General features: G+C 37.4%; 1 protein-coding gene across 2 annotated transcripts in view; it reads right to left on the reverse strand.

Moving 5' to 3' along the window:
* Positions 1-26,410, reverse strand: part of ARMC1 (armadillo repeat containing 1) — a 35,093-nt gene that overhangs the window by 2,483 nt on the left and 6,200 nt on the right. For both annotated transcript variants that reach the window (XM_033071959.2, XM_033071950.2), the window contains exons 3-6: positions 25,645-25,736; positions 4,158-4,347; positions 780-896; positions 622-696 (exon numbers count right to left, since the gene is read on the reverse strand). In XM_033071959.2, the coding sequence (XP_032927850.1) occupies positions 622-696; positions 780-896; positions 4,158-4,347; positions 25,645-25,736 (474 nt within the window). The remainder of the gene's footprint in view (positions 1-621; positions 697-779; positions 897-4,157; positions 4,348-25,644; positions 25,737-26,410) is intronic.

Here is a 26,410-nt window from a genome sequence, read left to right on the forward strand (position 1 = left end):
GAGCTGGCAGGGCCACAGCTGCCAGGTGGAGGCGAGGCCTCAGCCAGCAACCGCGTGGGGGAAGCCGACGGCAGATCCTCGCTGCAAAAAAAAAAAGTGCGCCTTATTGTCCGGTGCACCTTATAGTCGTGAAATTACTGCAATAATATATACATGTTCAGGATGATAGCCATGCACATTGTGAGACTCCTCCCCATTGCTCTATAGAACAAGAACATGTATATTCTAAGCATAATAGGTTCCATTTATAAGAAAAGCTTCGGCTTAATAGGGAAAAGAAAGTATCAGGTAAATAAAGACTAACTTTTAGTGCAGTTGTGAAACAAAAGCACATCAGCAACTCCAACCAAGAAAACCCACCATGTTCATTGTGACCCTTTTGATATCATGATGGAGATAATCAATTACAGGACTTTTGTCCTTCTGAACAATAATTTCTGTATACCTGTTCTATGGATTCATATCCTGACATAGGATATCCTTGATTCCCCTTGTACTGAATGTGTAGCACTCATGCTTAAAAAATTTTGCCTACTATTAGATGGTATGGGCACAGAGGGATCGATATGTAAGATACAGCTGAGCTGTAACAATTGGCATTTAGAAAGATACAGATCCTACCTCCTCACCACTTTCACTTTTCACAACTTGCTGTGCCTTCATAACTTTGGTTGATGCTATTGCCGTTGCCAGCGCCTACAAACGCATAGAAAAAAAGCAAAAGCTCAGTGTAACAGAATGCAATAATGTGAGGATCTGGAGAGTTACAAAGCACTTACCTCTGCTTTTAAATCTGAGCGAATTCGGACCACACATCTTTGAACAGCCATTTGGAAGGTAAAACTAATAACACCTTTAATTTTCAACAAGGCTTCCTCACAAAGATTCCTTCGAGACTGAAAAACAAACAGAAATCCCACAACTAAAAAACATACCAGGTGAAAATGCTTACAATTAATTGTTAAGGTGTACCTGTATGTCTCAAAACACATGGTTACAAAAATGTGGTTGAGTAACAGAAAAACTAAGACTTATATTTTAGTGCACAAATATTAGACTCTTGCCACAAAAGAAAAATTTGCTTACACTTTAGAAGTCAAAGAAGGATGGAATCAACTGTAAATAATTAGAGGAAAGTGCTGAAAAGCAAAGAATGTTTTTCTCTGTGTGATCAGCTAAACAGTCCCCTCTGGTTAAGTTCTGATTGACTGAAGTGCTCATTGATGAGTAGTTAGTGTTTAAGTTGCTATTTATCAGACACCTTGGCTCCATACTGACTGAATGCATCAAAGCAGCTGTTGTATCTTTCAGCTGCTTCATCTGTGGCAGCTCACAGACATCATGGCACAGCATACACTTAATTCCTATTTTAAAGGGAAAGTATTTGGTTGATAACCCACAGAGTGCTATGTTTAAAGCAAGTGACATCACCTACTGTGCTGTAACATCACATTGACCCATACTAGTTGCATCTGCTACATTACCTTAGAATGTTCTACTTTTTTTCCTCTTTTAGTATTTGCACAAGATGGTCACAAAAAAGAATTAAAGTCTACCTGGAGAGACTGCTAGCACAGAAGAGGATAAAAAAAAGATGGACTGTATCAGAAATAAACTGACAGCCTTTACACAGATTTAAAATAATGACACAGTTATCTCTTCTTTTCCCTGCAAGGTTTTAAATAATTAGTTATTTCAAAGTATATTTGCAATAGTTACCAAATAATCACTAGTCGGTATTCACTGTATGCACAACAAGCAAATTAAATTCTTTCAATCTCTGGAAGAACAAATGGAAGCACTTTGGGGTTTTTTTTAGCAGTTTAGCATATATATATCAAAACAACTCATTTGTGTAAGTTTATGTATTGAAATAGCAAATATTTTTGTGTTTTCCAAAAAATAACTTTGTCAGATATGCTACCTTTACTATACAAAGGAAATATTTGATGCAAAGGTGATAGGCTGCCTTACACAAATGAAAGCTGAAACCTACTTCTGGACTCAAGAGGCAACACTTCCATAGCTTCTCAGCCTAAAAAAATGTATTCATACATGGATGTGTAGCAATTCTGTGACAGAATTCAGTTTTTTACTCCTAAGATCCCAGGTGAATCACAGGCACCTCAGTTTATTGCAAAATTAGGCTTTCAGTGATCAAGTAACTGGTGAATTATTTCTTAAAAGGCAAAACTTAAGGTCCACACAAACTCCTTAAAAAGCTGGTAACTTGGTAGCCACCAGCTTGGCTGCACAGACATACTTTGCAGAAGACATTTGACTGGCAGGCAGCCACAAACCCCAGCCTTAAACTAAATAGCTTTCTGCATAGTACTCCTGAAGCATGGACACAGGCAAAATGTAGGTTATTTCCTTACACACCAAACCCTGATTACCATGCCCCTCACAAATACTACTAAAATGCACAGACTCGAAAACTGACTGAGGGGCATGCCACAAACTCCTCAGTTACTGTCTTGTTTTTTACCTTTATCACCAAATTTGATCAGTAGATCTTGAAATTAAAAAACCTGACAACACATTAAACAAAAAAGGACCTTTGCACTCTCTTCCTAAAACAATCAATATCTACTATTTGAGGTTTTGAAATCCACAAGCATTTGTAGGATCTGCAACCATTCCTAACAGCAGCTTCCATTTACAAATGCCAATGACTGAGAACACCATGTCTAAAGCTCTGTGTTTACTCACTACGCCTTCTCATACATGCAACCTAATATTCTCTGCTACTTAAGTCAGGAATAAACTATTCAATGAAACTAAATGGTTTTTCTTGCCCACAAGCCTTAAAATCCTCTCAGTCCCAACTTATCATAACATTTAAAACAGCATTAAGGGGTGTTTAATTTCTGGTGAGCACCTCTTAACATTTATTTAATCATTTGATGAAATACAGAGTTACATACACCAGCTGTCTCTCTGCACAGCCAGATTTTCCTTTAACAACAAGCTAGGAAAACATGCTGGTGTGATCTACCTGCAGTTTTACTGTCTGGTGAAGACTATCTAAATACTCTATGTTTTTTCACAATACCTTGAAGCTTTGCAGAGAGAAAACTCAACAAATATTGCTAAATTCCATTTGTTGAAAACAAAGACATGCTTTTAAGACAGAATTGGACTACAGGCAAAATATCTAAACTCACGCAGCAGAAGTGGATGAAATGTCTTGCTTGGAGATAGCTGTGAACAAACAAATCAACTACAAACTTAAAAACAACAGCTTATGGGACTGAATTTAAAAAATTCAGAGTGTAGAAAAGCCAATGGTGTTGACAAAGCATTGCCTTTCTAGATATGGCAAGTGCTGGAAGGCCAAAACTGTAAAAAATATTTGTATAAAGTGAGCTAGAGCAGCATGTTATTTCTAAAGGAATTAACTATGGCCTTATGAAAACAGACCAGTGGGTATGCTGTTGGTAAACTGGGCCCGTGGACATGCTTACTTGGCAGAATGTAAAGCAACAAAGCAAAGGATCAGGTTTGATCATTTAAAATGGGTACAAAACTGAAAGATACAGAGTCCGGAGGGCACTTGTGGATAACGTGCTTAAACAGCCTACATGCTGTTTGGCAGCCGTAAAAAGGCAAACATGGCCCTGGGGTGTTATCTACAGGGGTATGGTAGATAAATCCGTAGAAGTTATTCTGACATTGCATAAAGACTCGGTGAGACCTCATTAATTCAAATGCCATTCTGGTCACTACAGTAGAAAAGATCTCACAGACAATGAGAAGATGCAGCAAAACCAACTCAAAGAAAATACAGCATTTCTAAATTAGGAGTTAAAAAAAACACCCTAGTGTCTGAAATATCTCATAACTAAAAGGTAAATTTTTTTAGATAAACACACACATTCACAAGAGATCCTTAAGTGAAAAATGCTGAAGGCACCTTGTTTATTCTGTTCTTTCTTCAAAATCATTATGAAAATTGCCTTAAAACATCTTCTTTAGGTATTCTGAACAAGCTTAATGAATGCAAGATTTTATACATATCTCATGCTTGAAAATACAACTCACAGAAATTGCTGACAATTGATGATGTCACACAAGGAGCCTGGTTGGGTTTCTGGGGTTAAAATAAATCTCAGTACAGCATGCCTTTTTTACACAAACTCTGAAGGTTTCCTTACCGAATCATCAAGGCCATCTATATGCAAAACCACTGTCTTGGCACGCTTATTTGTGCTGCCGAGGAAAAACTGTGCTTTCCGCCGACGATAATTCATCTCATTCACATTGTCCATGTCTGACATGTTGGAAGATTGAAGGATATCATAGACTTCAGAAGCCAGAAGTTTAGTCTCTCCTGGTGTAGTGGTCCTTAAAGAAAAAAAGGAACTAAGATTTCCAAGTATTTGTTTTCACATTAGTACTGCAAAAAACTATTGATTACATCCTTGCACCTGGGATATTCCATGTAGTATAGTCCAGACAAGGCAAAAATGTTAAGTGGGGAGAGCAGAAATTGGGTAAAACTTTTCTTTTCCTGATTCCAATTTTTATGTAGATCTGTTGCTTCCATGGTCATTATAAACAGGTATTTTCTCAAACAACATGAACACAGTTTACATCAGTTTGACATCTACAAGCCAAACACGATAGTACATAGTCAGTGCTCCAGGGTTACTTTGTGTTGAGCTTTATTTTTTTAATAACAAAACTTCTCCAGTTGTCTTGTGACATGCTTTGCTTCCCACTTTTCTTGTTACATAATAAAAATAATTTCTCTGTAGAACTCGCATCTTTCCCAATGTTTTCTTCCCCAAAGTTACCGAGCATCAGCAGCACAGCAGAAACACAAATTTCCTTGAAGAATCCAAAGGGCTAATCCTGATTAGACTAAAGTTTATGGTATGAATTATATGATAGCATTTTTTTTAGATAGAAAAAAAAGTAGATAATAGACAACATATATTGAATTCTTATAATTAAAACTAATTTTAATAAGCTACTTATATAAATCTGTTTTCCAAATTCAGCCCTGTTTTAATTATGCCAGTGATTTAAAGCTTTGTATAGAAACAAAATTATTACTGCATCAACTTGCAATTAATCTTAAAATGATGAATGACAGCTTTGCTGCTTTGTTTAGCAAACACTAAGTAAGTAACAAGTACCTTTAGATTTATTTTTTTTTCCATCTGACTTCCTTAATTACCAGACATTAAACACATTTTCCATCCTACCATATGGACAAGAGAGAACACTAAAGCAACCATGTTAGGAGTTCTTGGCTTGTGGGGAGTCTCAGCTAGCCTTTTTTTTAAACTTCTCTGCACCTTGTTTTGAACAGCACCCATTTGGAAAGGAAAATGTCAGTTCTTGTGATAATTCAGTAGATTAACAAAGGGGGGAAAAAAAAGAAAAATAAAAAAGCAATAAGCAAATAACCAAGACCCAGAAAGGGAAAGTATTCCAACATATGTTCAGTTTTAAATATATGCTTATGTTCTGCTTTCCTATACTGAAAAATCACTTATGTTAATTCACAACAAGTGCTGGGAACTCACAAAGACTTCATCTTTATCCTTTCACACTTTATTAGATAAAGTAATAGAACTGATGATAAAGTCATGCAACTGGATACTTTGAGGCAGTAATAAATAAGCTTTTGCTGAAGTGATAGCTTATCAAGAGATTAAGGAATTAATCTACCTATTAGTTTTGCCAATTTTTTTCAACAATAATCCTACCCATATCAAGTGATTTACAACAGAGGAGTTTTACTTTTTGGTAAGTTTAAATACAGTTCACTAAGCAAACTATTGCCACAATTCCACCTACAGCACCCACTATGCAGTTGGTAAGGAGTTTTGCTTCAAAACAATTGTACTGTTGCATCACAGAGTTAAAAAAATAAATCAGAAAGATAAATGGGAAAAAAGCATCCTTAATATTTGCCTTAATACACATGTGTGTGTGTATACACATATATATCTATCTACACAAAAAAAAGAAAATTTGAAGTGTCACTAAGTCAGCAAATATAAAATATTCAAGCACCTAAAAGCAAAACATCAACAGTGATTATCATGTTTTATTCTCCCAACATTATAGTTGGCACAATTCTTGAAAACTAATGACCTGCTATTAACTGCACAACTGAAACAACCTGTTGTCTTTAAAACACAAAAGTAAATTGGGTCTTATTTGACACAGTTATTCCAAGATCTTCCTAAAACAAGTCTATACTGAAAAATTTTATATATATACACACACTCAAACAAGATACTCAGATTACTTCCTGTCTTTTTCCAAACAGAGGATTACCACTACCTACCACTAAGTTACCCTGTCACCTTACAAACAAACCACAAAAATCACATGCAAGACTTTAATCTTATTTAAAGAGAGTCAGTAATAAGCAACTGACTGTGTAATAAAAAGCAGCAAAAAACTCAGACACTACACTACAAGGGGAAGGACAATAGCTGCCACTTAGAAATATCAGACTGTAAAGCAATCCCAAGTGAAGGTACATACCAGTTTTACTCTGCAGAAACTAAATGTTACACTTTCAGCAACTCAGTTACACAAAGATGACAAAAATTCCTAACAACACCTTCTACAGTTTTAAATATACTGGTAAAATAAGTGAATACACGTTTTTAGCAATCTATTATTCTTTCATTAAAGCAACTTCCTCAACAGTTGTAAAAATAATAGAAACCTTTACATCTCAACATCAGATTAAAGGAATTTTTTTTATAATGAGCATGGTGAAACACTGGCACAGATTGCCCACAGAAACAGTAGATGCCCTATCCCTGGAACCATTCAATGTCAAATGGAATATTCAGTTTCAGTTATCCCCGCTCATTGCAGGGGGTTTGGACTAGAGGACCTTTAAAAGATCCCTTCCAACCCAAACTATTCTATGATCTTTAAGGAAAAAACAAAAACCAAGAACAACCTATCTGGAAGCAAGTATAATAAAGCCCCTTGGTTGAAAAACCAAGGTGATGTTCAATGGGGAGTCTGTTTCCTTATATACTATATTGCTAATAAAAACAAACAATGAAACTGCACATAAAATTAAACCACGAAACAGTGGAAGTTATTTTAACTACTGTAACTCATGGGCTGTGGTTTTGTTCCCTAAATTGAGAAAACTGTAGAAGAGTTTTGAGGGCACTGACAATGGCCCTCCCAGCATCTGTTTGTCAATAGTTTCAGCTAACACTGCCCACAGATGTCTGATCCAGCCTCCTGCCACCGTCAGGGCAGCACAAGGGAACTCTTGCTCTTTCTCCCTCTCCCACTCCAGTGTAGCACTTCGGTCACCACAGAAGGTGCAGGTAGATACTATGAAGTCACTGTGCAGCTAGAACTTGTATGAAAACAATCAATTATTGGAACAATCTCACCAAGGGACATGGTACAGCTCCCATTGCTGGAGGTTTTCAACATACAGCTGGACAGGGCACAAGAAAGTCTCATCTAGGGTCCCCTTTCCCAAGAAAAGTTGGACCAGATCATCTTTTGAGGTCCCTTCCAAGCTGGGCTGCTCTGAGATTCTGTGACTAGTGCTCTGCTACCCTGCTAGGGAAATGGTAGCATCTACTTAGAATAGAGAAACAGTTGGCAAAAGTTAGTTACCATCTCTTTCAGAGGCAGTAAGATCTTACATTACTTCAGCAAGATTCAGAAGATGCCTGTCAAAACCACAATCCTTTAGTTTTCACTGTCTTCCTGAATTCCTGTCATCCTAGATTGCTGCCTGTCCTTCCATTATGTTCACCCAAGGCTGGTTGTATAAGAAATATGAACACAAAATCCAAGTGACACGTGCTGTATCTGTCAGAAGAGGATACAAGAAATAGTTCTCACTTTCTACACTATTAAAAATAACTTTTTAAACATGGTCCAAGCGCTGCAGAGGTTTTATTAGAATAGCAAGATGTATTTTAAAGTTTTAGCTAACCTTAAAGGACATGAAAATTAATGGCTACAATTCCAAAGCTGTGTGTGATGTGGGCAGAGTACAGATGCTTGGGAAAAAACATGTAAGCAGTGTACAGCATTATGGTTGTACAACTCGGATGTGACTGAAGTACACTCACAGCATCACAAATGTTAATAGAAGGGCATGACAACCTTCCTAGCAGAGCTTTGTCTGATGTAAAGGTAAAAAACTTAGTTTCTTCCTTCAGAAGAAGCACAAAGACTGAGAAAGACTAATACAGTGATTTTCCCCTTTTAGAGAAGGGTGAGACATAAATAAGCTTATAAATATATACATGGAAGCATGGGTGTGTAAAATATAATCTTATCCTTTTTAAAGCTATAATATTTTATGCTTCTTTTTAAAAATAAATGTGTGTACATACTTGTAAATTACACATAAACTCCTGCATCAGAGTAGACCCTGTGCACAAGCACAGGAACTATTACTTGCCTTTCATTAGTGGCACCCATTGTGCTCTAAAGACACCTTAGCCAAACATGTAACAAACACACTACAGTAGTATTTCATTACCGTGCTTCTACTGAGTTTATAACATTGACAGAGGTTTCCAAACAAAACGGGATTTTTCTTTACCTAAGACTCCATTACATCCCAGACTCTACCAAAACGAGATTTATGTAATTTAATTCCAAAAGTTTAATACTGTAGTAATTCTGCTTTTGGATGTACTTGCTCTGTTTGTCCACTACCCACAATAAGATGACAAAGTTAATTATCCATTAATGAAATTTCAAGGCTCTGATAATCTCTGAACCCCTGGGAAGGTGATGGAATAAATGTGAAGGTGCCCAGGAAGGGTGAGCTCAGATTCACAACGAGAAAATCCTGCCTGAGTGTCCCAGGAGCCTTCTACAATGAAACAACTGGCTTCACTGGGATGGGAGAGCAAACGGGTACTGTCTGTTGACACTGGCCCTTACACAATACCCACAGAGAAGCTGATGAAGGATGGACTGGCTGACCAGATTGTGATGTGGACTGGAAACTGGCTACATGGCCACACCTAGAAGGTGGTGATCAAGACCATGAAATCCAGCTGGAGGTGAGTATGTAACAGTGTACTTCAGGGATCAACACCAGGTCCCATTCTGTTCAGCACCTTCATTAATCACCTGGTGAACAAACAGACCCTTACTAAGTCTGCAGATGACACAAAACAGGAAAGACTGACAGGTATTTCCAACAGCTGTGCCAGAGACCTCAACAGGCTGGAGAAATGGGCTGACAGGCACCTCATCAAGTTCAACAAGGGCAAGTGCAAAGACCTGTACCTGGGGAAGAACAGCCCCAGGCACCACTCAGATCAGGCACAATCCCAGAATGAGCAGCTGGAAAGCTGCTGGACATGAAGATCAGCATCAGCCAGCAAGTGCCCTAGCAGCAAAGATTACTGGTTATCCTAGGCTGCATTGGCAGGAGTGCTGCCAGCAGGTAGAGGGAGGCGATCCTGCTCCTTCCATCAGCAGTGGTGAGGACTTGCCTGGAGTGTTGTGTGTGTCCAGGTATGGGCTCCCCAGTACACAAGATGTATGAACACACTGCAGAGTCCAGAAAAGGTTCAGGAAGATAACTACAGGGCTGATGAGAGAAGGAAGAGAGATCTGTGATAGTTGAATCTAGAGAAGGCTCAGTGGGGAGCTTACCAATGTACATAAATACCTGAAGGGGGTGCAAAGAGCACAAAGCCAGACTCTTTTCAGTGGTGCCCAGTGCCAGGAGCGGAAGCAATGGGTACAAACTGAAAGGTCAGAAAACACTTTTCCACTGTGAAGGTAATTGAGCACTGGCAGAAGTTGCCCAGACAGTAGCTGTAGAGTCTCCATCCTTGGAGATACTCAAAAGCTGCCTGAACATGGTTCTGGGCAATGTGGTTTAGGTGTCTTTGCCTGAGTAGACAGGAGCTGAACCCATGACCTGCAGAGGTCCTTTCCAACCTCACTTACCTGTGAGTCTGTGAACACATATCGAGAAATCATTAAGTAAATTCAAACAGCAATATAGATGGAGCACATCCATTTTTACCTACTTGTGTATCTCTAATCTTTCAGGTTAAGAATATTTTAGAAGACAGACTTGAGTAAGTAAAGCAAAAATTTATTTAATTTTCCTGCCAACTATTTTCCTTACACATTGTCTTCCAAAGAGTTTTGCGTGACAGCTTACATAATTCTAATGCATCTGACAATTAGAAAGACTGATTTCAGAAACTTCTTGCTCTCATATTTAGACTTACAGTTCGCTGCTCATCTTAAATAGTTTTATCTTAAGGCATCATGAGCTAAAGGCAAGACTAGATGGAAAAAGGAAGGCATCGTTCTCAAAGTCATTAGAACTTGTCAGTAGGTATTGCTGATGTTGTCACCATCATAGAACCATCCTTGAATGGTTAAGGTTGGAAGAGGACCCTGAAGATCACCTAGTTCCATTCCAACCCTCTGCTATGGGCAGCAACATCAACTAGACCAGGTTGCTCAGAGCTGCATTCAACCTGGCCTTGAACACCTTCAGGGATGGTACATCCAAAACTTCCCCAGGCAATCTGTTCCACCTTAGCTTTTAGCAAGATCTTATTACACACAGTCAAAGAAAAACTATTGAGATTATTACACCTTATAATAACAATTTAGAAACGTTTAATACAAAACTTAAAAATCCAATAGTTCACTGGTTCAAACGTGACATTGATTTTAGGAGAACACTGCTCCCAGGTTTCTCATCAAAATATATAATTTCTTTGTAATTCTACTTAGTACAATAAATATTTGGTAAACAGAGTATAAAGAATATAAAGCCAAAGATGAGATCACACAGGCAAACTACAAAAGTATTTTAATCTCAAGTAACTTCACAACATAGATCAAAAAGTCAGCATTTATAAGCTCACACTGTTACTCTCTTATCTGCATCTGATGTAGTTCAGGAGTGTTCAATTTGTAATCTATGGACCAATCTCAGCCTTGTACTGATGGGCCTTTTTTCCCCAGGGTTGCTCACGAGCAAGCAAACTAAAGAGACAGAGAGACTATTCTCAGTTTCTAGGTTTAGAGCTAGGTATCACTTGCATCTCAAGGCTGACTGGTGGGACTGACCTGTGCAGAGCCAGGAACTGAAACTGATGGTCCTTGTGGATCCCCTCCAACTCAGGATATTTTGCAATTCTCAAGAAGCATGGAGAAGAGCTACAGTTCATTCCCCTCCTCATGGAGAAGAGCTACAGCTCATTTGTCTAAACTGAGAAACCTCTGTGAGAAAAGGGCAACCAGAGGTACACTCTATGATAGAACTCATGCCCCAGAACTCTGTTAAGATCCAAGAAAGAAAGCAATACAGGAGAAAGGTACACTTGCAGCATACCACTGACATGACAACACTTTTTACATAGGGGGTATTTGCACTGTATATATTTTCAGTAGGCATGGTTCCATAAGTAAGGGAGCATGACATATAGCCTTACAAATCACAGACAAAGGCTGTGGTACAGCCAAAGAGAAAAGGTGGATGTGCATTGTGTGGTTCATCACAGTGCTCTTGCCCACTAATACCTAGGAAACCAACACAAAGAAAAGAGCAGCTCTGTAAAAGCAAAGAAAAATGTAGCTAACAGTGGTGAAGGAAAGATAAACTCTAAACTCAAGACTAAGGAAACAGATCTTGATGTTTTAAAGTTAGTTCAGGTAAAATTTCCTGTATTGACATCTCAAGGATTTTACATAGTAATAGAAAGTAGTACCTTAAAGTGCAGATGTGTAAAAAGAATTCACTACACAATTCAAGTCTAACAAATATGGAGAATCTGAGGAAGAAAAATATCTTCACTATCCAAGTTAAGGTTCCAATATTTGGCAAGACCTCCGTGAATGCAATCCTAAATAACCTACCCATAATAAAAGTAAAAACTCTCTGACTTAAGAAGCCTAAATCTCCGAACAAAAGACTGAATGCATAATTTTTCCTTCTAAACACTGGTTTGAGACCTCATTTACAGAGTGACGCAAGCACCTTTCTAAAATCTTAGAGAAAACCTATCATATAGAAGCAGATACTTTAATTTAATCCTGATCCTCTTCACACATGCAAGTACTGTCCCTGTATTTTTCCCCTAAGTAATGATATTTTCAACCATCATTTTATTTCCATAACAAACTTCATTCATTGCAATGCATGTAGTAGCCCATATGACACAAAAAGCACAAGTAAGAATTTCATGGATTGACAGGAATTCTATAATTCTATTTTATCACTGCTGGGCATATCAGATCCTTTAAAGTATATACACTGAGATTTATTATTTAGTTATAGGTCACAAATGGCTAATCAACATATACTCAGACCACTATGCATTAACATTACTATTTGTACAAATACTATGTATTTGTTTCCAGGTGAACAATTTCCTTTGGAATGCATTCTTCCTATACTTAAAGACAGAAATTGTTTCCAGCAACTAAAGGGAACAGTAAGATACAAAGAGTTACTACTTTCTGTAAGAAGTGGGGTGGGAAATCGCTAATCCTTGATTTTAGAAGTGAGACACAGTGATTGACATGGTTTTGATGAAAACTTGAGCATGAATGACAAGCCTAAAGAAAGAGCATGGTAATAGAGAAAAAGCAATCTGTTTCAAGACAGTTATCTTGATCTAGCTGCTTTTCTGCCTGTTCTGCTCCAGTGCCAGGGCAAGATTCTTTCTTATCTCCCTGAATGCTGCTCTTTCTTGTAAGCTTTTAGTGCATCCCATGATACAGTGGTCTCACTCATAAGCACATGACTGCTCTCCTAACTCATTCCAGGCAGCAGGCACGTTATTTGAAAACAATTTGAAGAGCAGTATTACTTCAGCACACACCTTCTCAGAGTTGCAGTATGGTGCTACTACCATGCTACACCTCAGTTCCCTCTAGCCTCAAAATACAGCAAAGACCAAGTAATACTATAGAGCAGCTGCTTTCTGAAAAGAAAAACGTCAAAATCCTGAAGAATACAGGCATCAGGATCCTTATGTTGGTCAGTAACAATACAGTATGCATAGTAATGGGTTAACAACAGGGAATACAATTTGTAGGTGTAGAAGAGGAAAAACAAGAGAACTTGTAGGACTGGGCAAGCTTTAAGTGACAGAATAAGCAGCATCACTACGGATCTTCAATCCCCAAAACCAAGCAGGTGGACTGCTCAATGAACCTATGCATAGTCTGAGTACAGTAGTACTATGTGCCTACACTCCAGTGGTATCAACCATGTGCTCCAAGGAGGTTGCAACATGGAAATAAGGTATGGTCACACAGATTTTCCAAGAATGCTCCTTAGAATTGCAAGATGCCTGTCACTTGGCAAGCCTTCCAGACACTCCTCATGCTGATAGCTGAGACAGTTTGACCAGGAGACACTAAACTAAAAAGCTTGCAATGAACAAGGAAATCAGATGTCTTAAGGTTGATACTGTACTTAACAAGACATACCCCGCTGAAATTAGGAGCAAGGATGGAATTTCCCAATGCCACTTCCAGCTCAGTTTACACCATATACCTACTGACCCTGTGGATGTACAGAAATCCCGTGTAAATGCTGGGATGTTCTGAAGACTGTTGAATACAAACAAAAAAGCCTAAATATTAAATGAGTTGCAAATATGAGTAAAATCACTGTACAATCTCATTAACTGCTGTAAAAGCAGTGACTGTAATATAATTTAAACGTTCAGCAAACTGATTAATTACTTTGGCCAATGTTAAACCCACGACACCATATTTAGAAAATTTTCTTGATTCATTCTATTGTCCTCTGATCACAAGAAGAGAGTGAACTTTCAAGAATGGGATAACAGATTTGAACATATGCCATATGCTTAACCCAGCTATTCATCCAATTTTGTTTAACTCTTGCTATTTATACACTAAATGGAAAATCAACTTTTGATGTCCCACAGCTTCGTATCTACCATATGGACATACTCTATATAAAAAAAGCCCACAAAAAACTGCAGGGCCTGCCTGTTAACTCAACTAAACTCAAAAGGTTCCATAGCAGCATTTGACAGACAAGAGTCCACACAACAGACAAACTCCATGTTGAATTTCACAGTAGCTAATTCCAACATCTTGCCTGCTAATGAACAGTAATTATTTCATGGATGGCAAAATTATTGTTTATTATAGGGTTTTAACAAATTGCATTGGGGTTAAAAAAAAAAATATATATCTTAAGGGCAACAACTGTCTCTGGTCCTTTACAATGAAAGCTATAAAATGTTGGCATTAAAAAGCCAGTTATTCCTGGGAATGATGCTGTGGTGACTAGGTAGAAGTATTGGTAGTGCTGAAATCAGGCTCAGCAGAGAAGCATTTTAGAAACTTCTTGAAGGAAGTCAAACTCCAGTTTCATGTGTTATCAGCATGCTAACAGCACTAAGTATATAACATAATAACAGTTGATTAAAGTCTACAATTAGCTGGAAAAATCCATTTATATCTTAAAATCCCCACTGTTTATTTTAGTTTTTAAAAGCAAAGTTCATCTGATTACTTCTCTGAAATTTATAGGAGAAAGTTAAAAAAAAAAAAAAAAACAGAAAAAAGGGTTTGAAAGCTCTAAGATACAGGTTTCCCTAAACAAAGCCTGTATGAACAATAAGAATTAAACTACAGCAGCAACCTGTCCCAGAGGGAGAAAAAATGCAGGTTTAATCTATGTAGACATATCTATGAGCTTTGTTTTTTATTCATTTGCTAATATAGTTAATATCATGTCAGTAGAGACTCAAAGTAGGTTAATTATACCATCTTGTTTTCCTACTCTTAAACCACTTATTAGCAAGGAACTGACTTTTTTATTTTTAAGCAAGTTGCTGTTAGCTTCCACTTCTAGTCAAAGGGACTGCAGTCCACATGCAAAACAGGTTGAAGCATACAAGATTTAAAAGAAGTGTTGTGGGAACTTGATGATGTACAGTACAAATACAGCATGTGCTAACAATTTTAATTTCTTTCAAGTGATTAGACAGGACTTTCTACTGCAAAATTCAGTGGAAATACTTGCCAGAAGACATCAGATACTACAAAGATAGCAGGTACTACAAAACAAAGTATCAAAACATATTCCTGGCTAGAAATACTTCCAATTAAGAATCCCATAATTTAACATTAATTGTTCCAGAATAAAATTCATTTTCTTCTGAAATAACAGCTCCATCTAGAAAGTACTAATGAAGGTTGTATCATCATTAGTATCTTCCCAAGCATTTCCCTTTGTAGTATTTATTGCCTGTAATACCCATCTGAAAATATGTAAGTTCTGATCACACACCAGCACCTTACTATGTTTATTGATCAAGTAGCACTCAAGAAAAAAAGAAAAATAAAAGAGTAATCCACTTATGGTTTGTTAGAAAAGAAAATCTGCAATTTTTCTGGGGATGCTTACCATGAGGGTCAAACATCAGGGACAAATACCACCTGTGGACAAGGTCACTATAAACCCAATGTAGACATCTGACACTGGCAAGGGAAGATGAGAAACCTCAGTCTTAAGCATGTATCAATTCCGTTTTCATAAGTAAAGGACTCCAGCCTACAATACCGTCAATCCACACCTGCACTAGTATGAAATACTTCACCACACAATTTGTTACTTCGATTTCAAAGTATCTTAAGCCTACTTAGCTCTTAATTTTAGTAAGCATCAGTAGAAGTCAGGATATTGAAGAACCTACCTCAGCACTTTTTCTTGTAAACTCAATAGTAACCAGAGAAAGTACTGTATTCCTGAAATGCTTTCACCACCAGCTGATGACAACGTTGATCAAGCATTAAAGGCATCCTGTGTTGCCATTACTAATCCTGACTCTTCTGCCAATCCACTTAAATCTCCACCCTTCCACATAGGTACAGAACTGCACCACAAAATGAAAAGAAGTTGCTTTTTGGCACACTATGTCAGGCAGATCTTGAGGCACTAAGTTCAGCATTATAGTATTTGTTTCCTATCCTACAGTCAGCAGTTATCTAAATACCAACTCACCATAATATGATATGTTAAAAAATAATAGAATCTGTCTTACTCTATAAACCACTTCATTTTTTAATAATCAACATTTCTGAGTTCCCTATTTGTTTTAATATAAAGTCTGCAAAATAGGAAGTACAAACATCTTAAGCTTAAATTACTTCCTAAAATACTTAACTCCCTGTTTCAGCCAATTTCTAAATAAAGAATAAACTGGATAAGACACTGAGCACAAAAGGTTTTTAAACAGATGTGTTTTTATGAAAGTTATTTTATAGTTAATAACTTTTTCCTCAGTGTTTCCAAGTTCTCTATTTTTTAAATTCTGCAATACTCATCACAATATTTCCTGCCTACAGTGAAAAGCAACTAGCACATTTTTACCTTCCCAACTGTTTTTTCCCCATTTAAACAGAAAGCACTCAAAGCAATTGCGGCCCTCCCTCTGTCAGAAAAGCAAGAATAATGCCTATTTACTCAGTAACAGGTACTGAAAATTCTCTTCCAGGTTTAGGAACCTACAATTTGGTAACTGCACATAAATCACCGCTGTAGAACTTCAGCATCTCAGTGGAGAGGTAACTACTTTCATTGTTTGTTATCATATTCTTAAGTAATTTCACGATTACAAGCTGCACCTGATTATAAGCCGCACGTCTGGGTGTCAGCAACTGTCTTGGGTTACAATACAGAGTGTGGTAAAAGGTATCTATTCCATCACCATCTGTTGAGGGTGGGGGCAGTGATCCTTATCTCTGAAGGAAATACTCTGCTAATGGGCCATCCACTGAAACCAGGCAGGGCATTGTTCTTTATCTTTTCACAACCCATCCTTCCTCCAGCGAGTCATTTTCTGCTAATGGCCCATTGAGTCCCACTGTGGGACTGATAAAATTACTGCATCCCATTGGAACTTGCTCCAGCCAGGGGGAAGAGCCCAACATTTCTTACCAAGATAAAAATGGAGGTTTTGGGACACTAAGGGAGCCCCTTTCTCCACTGGACTCCAGAGGAAAAATGGATTTCTCCACATCACCACTGGACCTCTGGAGAGAAACTGCACCTTCTACAGGAGCACTGCTCCAATTGAATCACATCTGTCACTGCAGGAGGATGCAACCACCATTGAATGGGACTGCTACCAACACCCTGCCTGACGGGGTGTCAGGTTGTACTCTGACTTTGTCAGGGTTTAGAGTTTGTTTCTTTGTAGTACTGTATTTCTATTTTAATTTCCCTAGCAAAGAACTGTTATTCCTAATTCCGATATCTTTGCCTGAAAGCTCCTTGATTTCAAAATTATAATAATTTGGAGGGAGGAGGTTTACATTCTCCATTTCAAAGAGAAGTTCTGCCTTTCTCAGCAGACACTTGTCCTCCAAACTAAAACAGCAACTTTTTGTTCTTTGTCTGTATATAAGCCGCACCTGATTATAAGCCGCACTTCTGGGTTCGGACCAAAATTTTAGTCAAAATGGTGCGGCTTGTAACGGAGAAATTACTGTAAGTAAACCAGCCAAAGGCCATAATTTTGAAAAACTTGCAGGTACTCTATAAATTATAAACACTGCATTAACAACTACTTACTTTGTTATCTCACTGTTTGTCAGTTAGTTAACATGATGCCAAGAATATGGAATATTTCTCTCAAAGAAAAGAGGTAAAAGAGATTGCTGAAATGCAAGCACCGTCATGGCAGAGAAAGTTTTGCATCAACTGCAAGTGCAGCACAGAAACCAGTAACAAAAGTTCTGCTGTTTCACAGAGCATGCAAATTCTTTGACGTATCACAGTAAAAGCTGTTCTATTGTAGTACTGTAGTAAAAAAAAAACAGGATGTACTGAACTGGTACTCTGAAAAGTCCATGGAAGCACAATACCTGGATTTCAGTGAGACACACATCAGGCACTGTAAAGCTGCACAACCAACAGTCCTGATAGAAGTGCCAGACATTAAGTGGAACATTGAGGTAAAAGCAGTAGCTTGGAGAACAAAGAGCAAAACTAAACCGTATTTCTGATTGCATCAAAAATGTTGTAATAGGAATTGACAGAATGAAAAAATAGAAAACACAAAATCCAAAACTAGAGATTAACAAACACCTAAACTCTTGAGTACAGAAACGGTACTGATCATGTAGAGCTCAATAAGCAAGTTGCATGCAAGTAGAAATTATGACTGTGTAATGTCTCTGACTACAGAGAGCTCCTGAGATAAACAAAAAATCCCCAAAAAAACCCCACTGACATCACAAGTACATCTTGTAAGGGCACAGAGGAGACCTTTCCATTGGGCCATGCTTTGGTATTTTTTTGTGAACAACTCTACACACACAATCAGTAAGCTTATCCTAAATTGTACCTCTCAAAACAAGTCTTTAGAACAGTTATTTACATGACTGCTAGTTTCTATTAACCCATGCAAAATATAAAATCACAGTAGCATTTCAACATGTAAATTGCTAGTTATATTCGAATTGTTGATGATTCAGTCTTTAACTAATCTTACAAATGACATCCATCTTTCCAAGACTTTGAACCTTATTTCCTTCCCTCACACAGCCATAAGCTTTTCCCAGAAAGCTTTTTACATTATGACTAAAGTCTAAGTTAACACCAATATTATAACAGCAGGATTTTAACTAATGTTTTTTGTGTTTTAGTTGCCATCACTTGCCCCTGTGTGTGCACCTCTGTGTTGGGATCATAACTTCCTATATAGTTACTAACACTGAAATACACTAGAGGAACTAAAGACTGCTGAACCAAAGTCTGAACTTTTGTTAGTTTGCCATGATCCACATACAAAGAGCAGGAACTTGTACTGAGAACACATCTAAGTAAATGAGGTAGCTCACTACGTTAAACCCTCTCCTATAGATACAACCTCCTTCAAATAAACCTTTGAGAGACAAAAGGAGCTTTCAGTTATTTAGACCAAATAAAGTGGTATTTTTAAAGACGACATATTGATGTCTCCTAAATTTTGTAATAGTTCATTGTTTTGTTTTGGGGGGAAGGGGGCAGAGGAGGCTTTTTCAAACACAACTTCAAGAAACAATCTATTTCCAAGACTTTGGAACATTTAGAAAATATACAATACAAGTATTATTTAAAGAAACTCAGGGTATCTAGGAGAGAGGGGGATATTAAGCTACTTTACTTAACAATGCTGAACAGAACAGCCTGCAGGCGTCTTCCTGCTGTGACCTTCTATATTAACAAATGAATTGCTCCAGCAATAAATACACTGGAGTCCCAGAGCCTAGCCGTGCACCAGCAACCAAGGGTGTTATTTTATTGGGAAAAATAACAGGAAAGGGAAGGCCAGGAAAGTTAACATGGAACAGACAGAGACGTGTGTATTACTTTTCCTCCAGGTGATGCACTACAATTTGGAAATAGTGACTAAAACCAACATTTTTGGAACCTACTGCTCACACAAAAATCCAAGGCCTAGGATAATCGTATCTTTCTCCAAAAACACAACTTCCCAGTGCAGAATCACAAGTAGAGTTCAAAAATAATCATGCAACAGAATCATGCTTCCCATTACCCAATCTCAACTGTTTCTCAATTTTGACATGTTAAAGAAACGCCACATGCCAAGGATTACAAAAACAGCATTACCAAGTGACTCAGGCAGAGAAAAATAAAATCTCTACAGTCTCTAAAAAGCTGTTTCCTTTTCAGATCAGAATTTAAGTATTCTGATTAATAACATAAATGCATTAAATGTAAGATGTTTACAGTTTTTTAATTGTAATTTATCATAAAGTATTATCTTGAAGCTAGTTATATGGCAACTTCCCTTTAATCATTAGATATCCCTTTAAATACATAGTTTGTCTACTTCCTAATTAGTATATGGCCTTTGCCCTGTCTTTTCCCAACCACTCATCCTTTGACAAAGAAGAAAAAATAGCATACCACACAACAAAAATAACAATAAAACTATTGTGATGCTATATCCCTATTATTTTAATTTCAACAAATACTATCTAAAATGCTTAGCTTTTGCCTTTTTTTGTCAGACATCATAAATTTAAACTTTGCTAGCTTCAATGAATAATTAAATTTTCAAAAAGTGCAGGTAATTAAGACTACCAAAAATTAAAACTGAGTAAGAAGTCAGCAATTATAAACTGCATGTATTTTACCAGATCTGCAAGGGATTCTAATTAAACACATATTAATTGCCCTAATCTTCTTAGGCAAGTAATAAATTGGAAGAGCTGATTAATGCACTGGATTTAGTTCAGCTTGTTAAATCTGACAACCTGGCAAAGGAAGGCTATCTTGAAAAGCTCTTTTAGCTAAGTAATTGGAATTTTACTCTCAGTAATTTGCCGTTCCATAATAAGAGCTATTTAGTATATTGACTCTTCATCAGTGTTTTTTTTAAATACATACTAGTTATACTGACACTGTACCATTGTGCTGCTCAAAGATTATGAAAAATTATGAACTTTGACCTTTATTGTCCATCAAAAGACACTTTTGCTCTGAACACAAATTAGTGTATTTCCTTGTAGGCAATAAATCCTAATTAATTTTAATTCTAGAAGCTGCTAATAACATTTTAGAAAGTCCATATGGACACATTAAGTCCCCTACACAATTCATAAAGCCAGCAACTAGACCAGTTTTCAATACTAAATAACTGCTGATGACTGCTGGGATACAATGAAACACCAGTATTCAAAGAGCTTCAATCTCTTCTCTCTTTTTTACCTATTTATACAAACACTTCTGCACATACACATGACAAGGGAGTGTAAAATTTTTGTAATATCAGCCATAAAAAACATTGTAAAGTTGGAACCTCCAACTAGAGGTTCCTTCCAGTAGAGAATTGGAAACGTCCAGGTAGAGATTTTAAAGGTCTGATATCTCCAAGTTACTTATTCCTAGCTTGTAACATGGAAAAATGCATCAAGTTTCACTTAAAAATAAGCACACGCAGATGAACAAAAAAACAAAAAAAAACCAATTCTCCCTTGCTAAAGAAAAAAGCAAGACAAGGGAATCAGAAACTTTTATACTTGAAAAATGTTTTGAAGTATTCCATGAAAGCTGAAACAGCTCTTCATATGTCCTAGAAAATGTGAAAGTATATAAAGTCTTCCACATGAAGAGCTCAGAAAGTCATGTGTTCCAAATCAAGTTCAATCAGAAAACAAATCCTAAATATAAAAATATCTAGCTACCATCAAATTTTTGTTCTGTATTCCTTAGAGCTGACATTCCATACTTCTCCTGTAGAACCTAGAACTTTCAGGATCTACATTTAAAATTTGTTACTCTTCTGTTAGCAAAATCTAGTGTTCATACACCTTGAAAATCACTCACAGTGAACCCGAAACCTATCCTTTGTTCCTCAAGTGTAGTGTCAACTAAGGAGTCAGTGAGACATCAATTTTGAGCAGTAGCAAGATTTTTACAACTGAGCTTTAACACCTAGAATAAGTAAAACACCAAAAAGTTGAACAGATAACACTAGAGGACTGATAATTCACAGAAGGAGACACGAAGGTACCTCAAAGAACAGTCAAACTCAATTGTCTCAAATATTTCCTACCCATTCTTCATGATGCAGTGCAATTTACTGCTTATCACTGAGGTCCTTAGCACAGGAGAAATACTTTACTGTGAGGGTGGTGAGGCACTGGCACAGGCAGTCCAGAGAAGCTGTGGATGCCCCATCCCTAGAAGTGCTCAAGGCCAGGTTGGATGGAGCTCTGAGCAACCTGGCCAGGTGGAAGGTGTCCCTGCCTAAGGCAGGGGATTGGAACTAGATGATCTTTCAGGTCCCTTCCAACCCAGGCCATTCTATGATTCTCACTGGATAAAAAGGTAGCACTCAATTTCAACTCTCATCCTCAGAAGCCTTCATGAAAGAAATAGTACTTTGTCATCATGATATTAAGTGGTACACTCTTTTTTTCCATTGGTTGTGTATTACTTGCAATGAAAGGGCTAGGGATTGTGCCTCAGGCTCCCATGTACTACTGCAAGAAGCCATCAGTGGAAAACCAGTTCCAACTACTTCCCAGCTGATGGCATTGACCATTTAAGGATCTGTTAGACTTCTTAGCTGCACTTAGGTTATCAAGTTCAGATATGGAATTTCTTGTCATCCCTCTAACACAGAAACCTTCAAGGCTTATAAAAAGACACAGGATGAGAAAAGCCCTCAAATTTCAGGATTTGCTTAACAGACAGCAAGAGAACTAGAATGCTAAATACCTCAACTTCCTAGCACAGTGTCAGCTCAGCACTGCTGAACATAAACTTAAGTTTGAAATATGACAAATATTCAATTTGTGACTTGCCTGTGCTCCATTTCATTGCTCGAGAAGACATACCACAGCTTTATAGACAGCAGAATACGGTTGGTCATAAATCAGTACTGAACAGGGAAAGCCACTGAATATTATTTAGTTAAGTGAGAAAATGGACAGCCAGAGCTGAAAAATCCTTGGTGAACAGGAACTATTTAGATGACAGGATGTGCTTCATCTGTCAGGAGGAAAAAGCCAGTGACTACAACTTCTGGTCCAGAAGATGCTGGTTCTGTCTCTCTTGAAAGAAAGAAACAAAAACTGGAAAAGCAGAATTCTGACAGAAGTTCCTATATTTTTTGTATAATTTGTTTGCATTTTTGTAACACATTACCAAAAATAAATTTAAATCCCAAACTAAATTCTGAAAACAATAAAAAAATATTTTAGATAGAGCAATGAGTTAAATAAACAGATTCTGGAAAGTACACAGGAACAGAGAATATGGAGTCATTTAGACCAAAGTATCTATTAATGTTTAGTTTCAGTTCAACAGACTACAATATTTTCTGGTAAACTGAAATAAATTAAAACCTAGGACCTGCATTTTTTAAAGCAAATCAAAGATAGTAGAGGCCTTGTTTCTTGCCCTACAGACTTTCTAACATAAAACCCCACAACCAAAACCTAATAGTAGTAAAAATAATTCTACATTTATCTTTTCGGCACTTTTCTATCATCTTTCCCCATATTTATGCAGGCAGTACAAAACTTAACTTCAGCATTTCCTGTCAACATTAAAACCTAAAATCCTGACAAGCACATGACAAAGTCTTGTGGTTGAAGATGCTATGTATTTAAATTTTCATCATATCACACTTTCCAAATGTTACCAGCATACAAATCAAATGTATGTTCTTACTGTTGCCAAAGAGCTAGCTAGAAAAGAATAAAAGAAACACCTACAAGATTTCTAGTTTTCATTGACTTATATCTCACTTCCTGGACATATCTGAACTTTGCTCTTTAGGCCCTTGAAATTGAAACCTAGAAAAAAATGTTGAAGAGATTTCCATAAAATTCTTCAATGTTCCCCAAGCAATATTTGCAAGCTACAGAGGTTTATAATGAACTACCATTCCTCTCTCAACAACTTTTCCAGGATATCTCTGCACTCTAAATAGGCACGCAATCGATACACAAAGTAAGTTCTTTTGAAACATGTGCTTCTGTTATTACCTAAATGTTTCAGGTCTCATTGTTATTATAAAAGTAGCAAAGACTTCTGTATATTTCACTTAATAATGCTTGCCCTTAGAAAAGGTGAATATCATAAGACTTAATTCAATTTTTTTCTCCATACATCATAATAAAACATCACTCCATATTAAAACTATCACTTCAAAAGTTATAATTATTACATTTTTTTTTTAAATGACACATCTCTTCAAAATTTTAGTAGCTTTGTTCATTTTTCTTTTTAAGACATGTTTTAAATCCTTGTGTTTTGCCTAACTGGTGAATCACAAGACGATATTCAGGCATAATGCTGAACTCCATGCCAATATATAATCGTCTTTAGCTTTAGCACAATTAATGAAGTACTTAAAGGTAAACAGTAATATTTCCTAGATCACACAGAACTTGAGTACAGACAATAGTTTCCCCTCCTTCAGGTTCACACATATGGATAAGGAGTGTCAGACAGAGGGAAATACAACAACAATCCTGCAATATCCAAGAATAGTCCTCAATCCTGGGCTGCATCAAAAGCAGCAGGACAAAGGAGGTGATTCCGCCCCTCTACTCTGCTCTTCTGAGACCCTACCTGAACTGCTGAGCACAGTTCCAGCATGCCCAACATAAGAAGGACATGGAACCGCTGGTGCAAGTCCAGAGGAGAGCCACAAAGCTGATAAGAGGACTGATAAGCACCTCCCTTACAAAGACAGGCTGAGGAAGCTGGAGTTGTTGAGCTTGGAGAAGAGAAGGCTGGGTGGAAATCCCATTGTAACCTTTTGATATCTGAAGGGACCTACTGGGAAGCCAGAGTAGGACTCTTCATCAGGAACTGCAGCAATAGGGCAAGGTGCAATGGTTACAAATTGAAAGAGGTTAGATACTAGGGAGAAATTCTTTACTGTGAGGGTGGTTAAGGACTGGAACAGATTGCCCAGGGAGGTTGTGGGTGCCCCAACCTGGCAGTGTTCAAATCCAGGTTGGAAAAGGCCTTGAGCAACCTGGTCTAGTGGGTAGGGACTAGATCCTTAAGGTTCATTCCAATCCCTTAACATTCTATGATAATAGGATACACACCACCAAGAACTGGCACAGCTGTGCGGTGAAGGAACTAGCAAAGTCAAGTCATGTTTTTTCTAAAAGAAATTTGTACATCTACATCACAAGTGACAGAGGTTCAACTAGCACACAAAAATATTCAAAACCTTTATAGTTGAATATTTAATATACAGTTTCACTTGTGTTTTACCCTATTCTAAAGAATTGTTTTAAACAATCATCTGAGACATCTCAATGCAGCAACATGGCTTTTCTCCTCCCCCACAGAACAGCTCCTAACATCTCCAAAGTCTAGAGCTCCAACAGAGCACTACCAAGCTGTGTGTCAAATAGCCACCTTCATATAGTTTGATGGCAAGTTAATTTTTACTACGACAGACTAATCTTTGAAGGAGGCTGTTGGGGTTTCTTTTGAAGAGTGATTCACCTTAGTTCATCACATAAATTGCTGTTGATTATATGCACACGTGCATTATCTCCAGTGTGCACATACACAGATATTTTCTAATATTTAAGACTCAGCAGTTAGAAATCTTGAGAAAATCCAACAACTGCAAATTTTAAGAGCCATAACCCATCTGACATTTCATACGAAGATATCAGAGACCACTACAAAAACCACTAATTTTAACTCCATCTGCAAGATGTTTTCTCAACACAGAGCTACAGATACCTCCAAAAATACACTGAAACAAATTCCCTACCCAAAGGTGGGGTTCAAAGAATAAATGTGGCAGGTGTCAAGCAATTTCTTTAAATGCACTACTGCAAGGTAACCTTGTACAACGATGTGAAGAATTATAAGAGAGCCTGAAGAAAAAGGACAAAACTACTTATCTTGCAACAATGAAACAATGAAAACTTGTTTAGCAAATGACCCACAAATCCTTTTTAGGCTATGACTACTTCAAAATACCATAAAATGAAACCCATTAATTGCTTGCAGCCACAGGATTTCAACAAGGAAATATCAGAAACTCAGTATGCAAGTTCAGTCCAAGTTTTACTTGGTATCACAATTAGATGTTTACACTGCTTGGATCCAACTTCCCATTGTAAACTTACTTTTGTATTACATTCTGTAAGCTGAGCATCATACCCAATTCACTCTTCATCTTTTCTCTGTTGACACGGCACTCAGCCAAATAGCGGAGAGCCTAAAACAAAGAGGACCACAGCAGATCAGCAATACATCCAGTACATCAGTCATTTCTGTTAGTGCACATCTGCAAAACAGTCACAGAGGCAGTTCTAGTAGGAAGAGAAAGAATTATCACCTACTTTGAACATAAAAAAAATATTTTATTTTTATAAATACACAGAAAGTACAGAGTATCTAATCTATGAGAGCCTAAGGGACAATTTAACAGCTGTCTACAGCTATGCAAAAAGCCTTTACAAATACAGTTGAGCCCAACTTTCCTCTACAGCAGCAGACAAGGGGGAACAGCCACAAACTATAGCTTGGGAATTTGAAATCAGGTACTATAAAAAGCTTTTCTCCTGCAAAGGTAGTACAACACTGGAACAGATGACCTAGTGGAACTGCAGAATGAACGAGACAAAGCTACAACTGACCTGATTGAGTGCTGGTGAAAGTCCCAATTCAAACAGGAAACTGAAGTGAATGACTTCCAGAAGTCCCTTCCAATAAATATTTATATGACTTGAGATCTAAAGTAATTTTTATACATGATGCTTCCAGTATAATTTCCATCAATTCTGTGGGCTCCCCCAGTACTAGAAACCTCACCACTACCAAGTTCCTACTGTCCACAAAAAGAGGTCTAACACAGGTATTAAGCTATTGAAGAGCAATTACAACTTCATC

This window comes from Catharus ustulatus, chromosome 1 (assembly GCF_009819885.2).
Source record: "Catharus ustulatus isolate bCatUst1 chromosome 1, bCatUst1.pri.v2, whole genome shotgun sequence".
Taxonomy (NCBI): domain Eukaryota; kingdom Metazoa; phylum Chordata; class Aves; order Passeriformes; family Turdidae; genus Catharus; species Catharus ustulatus.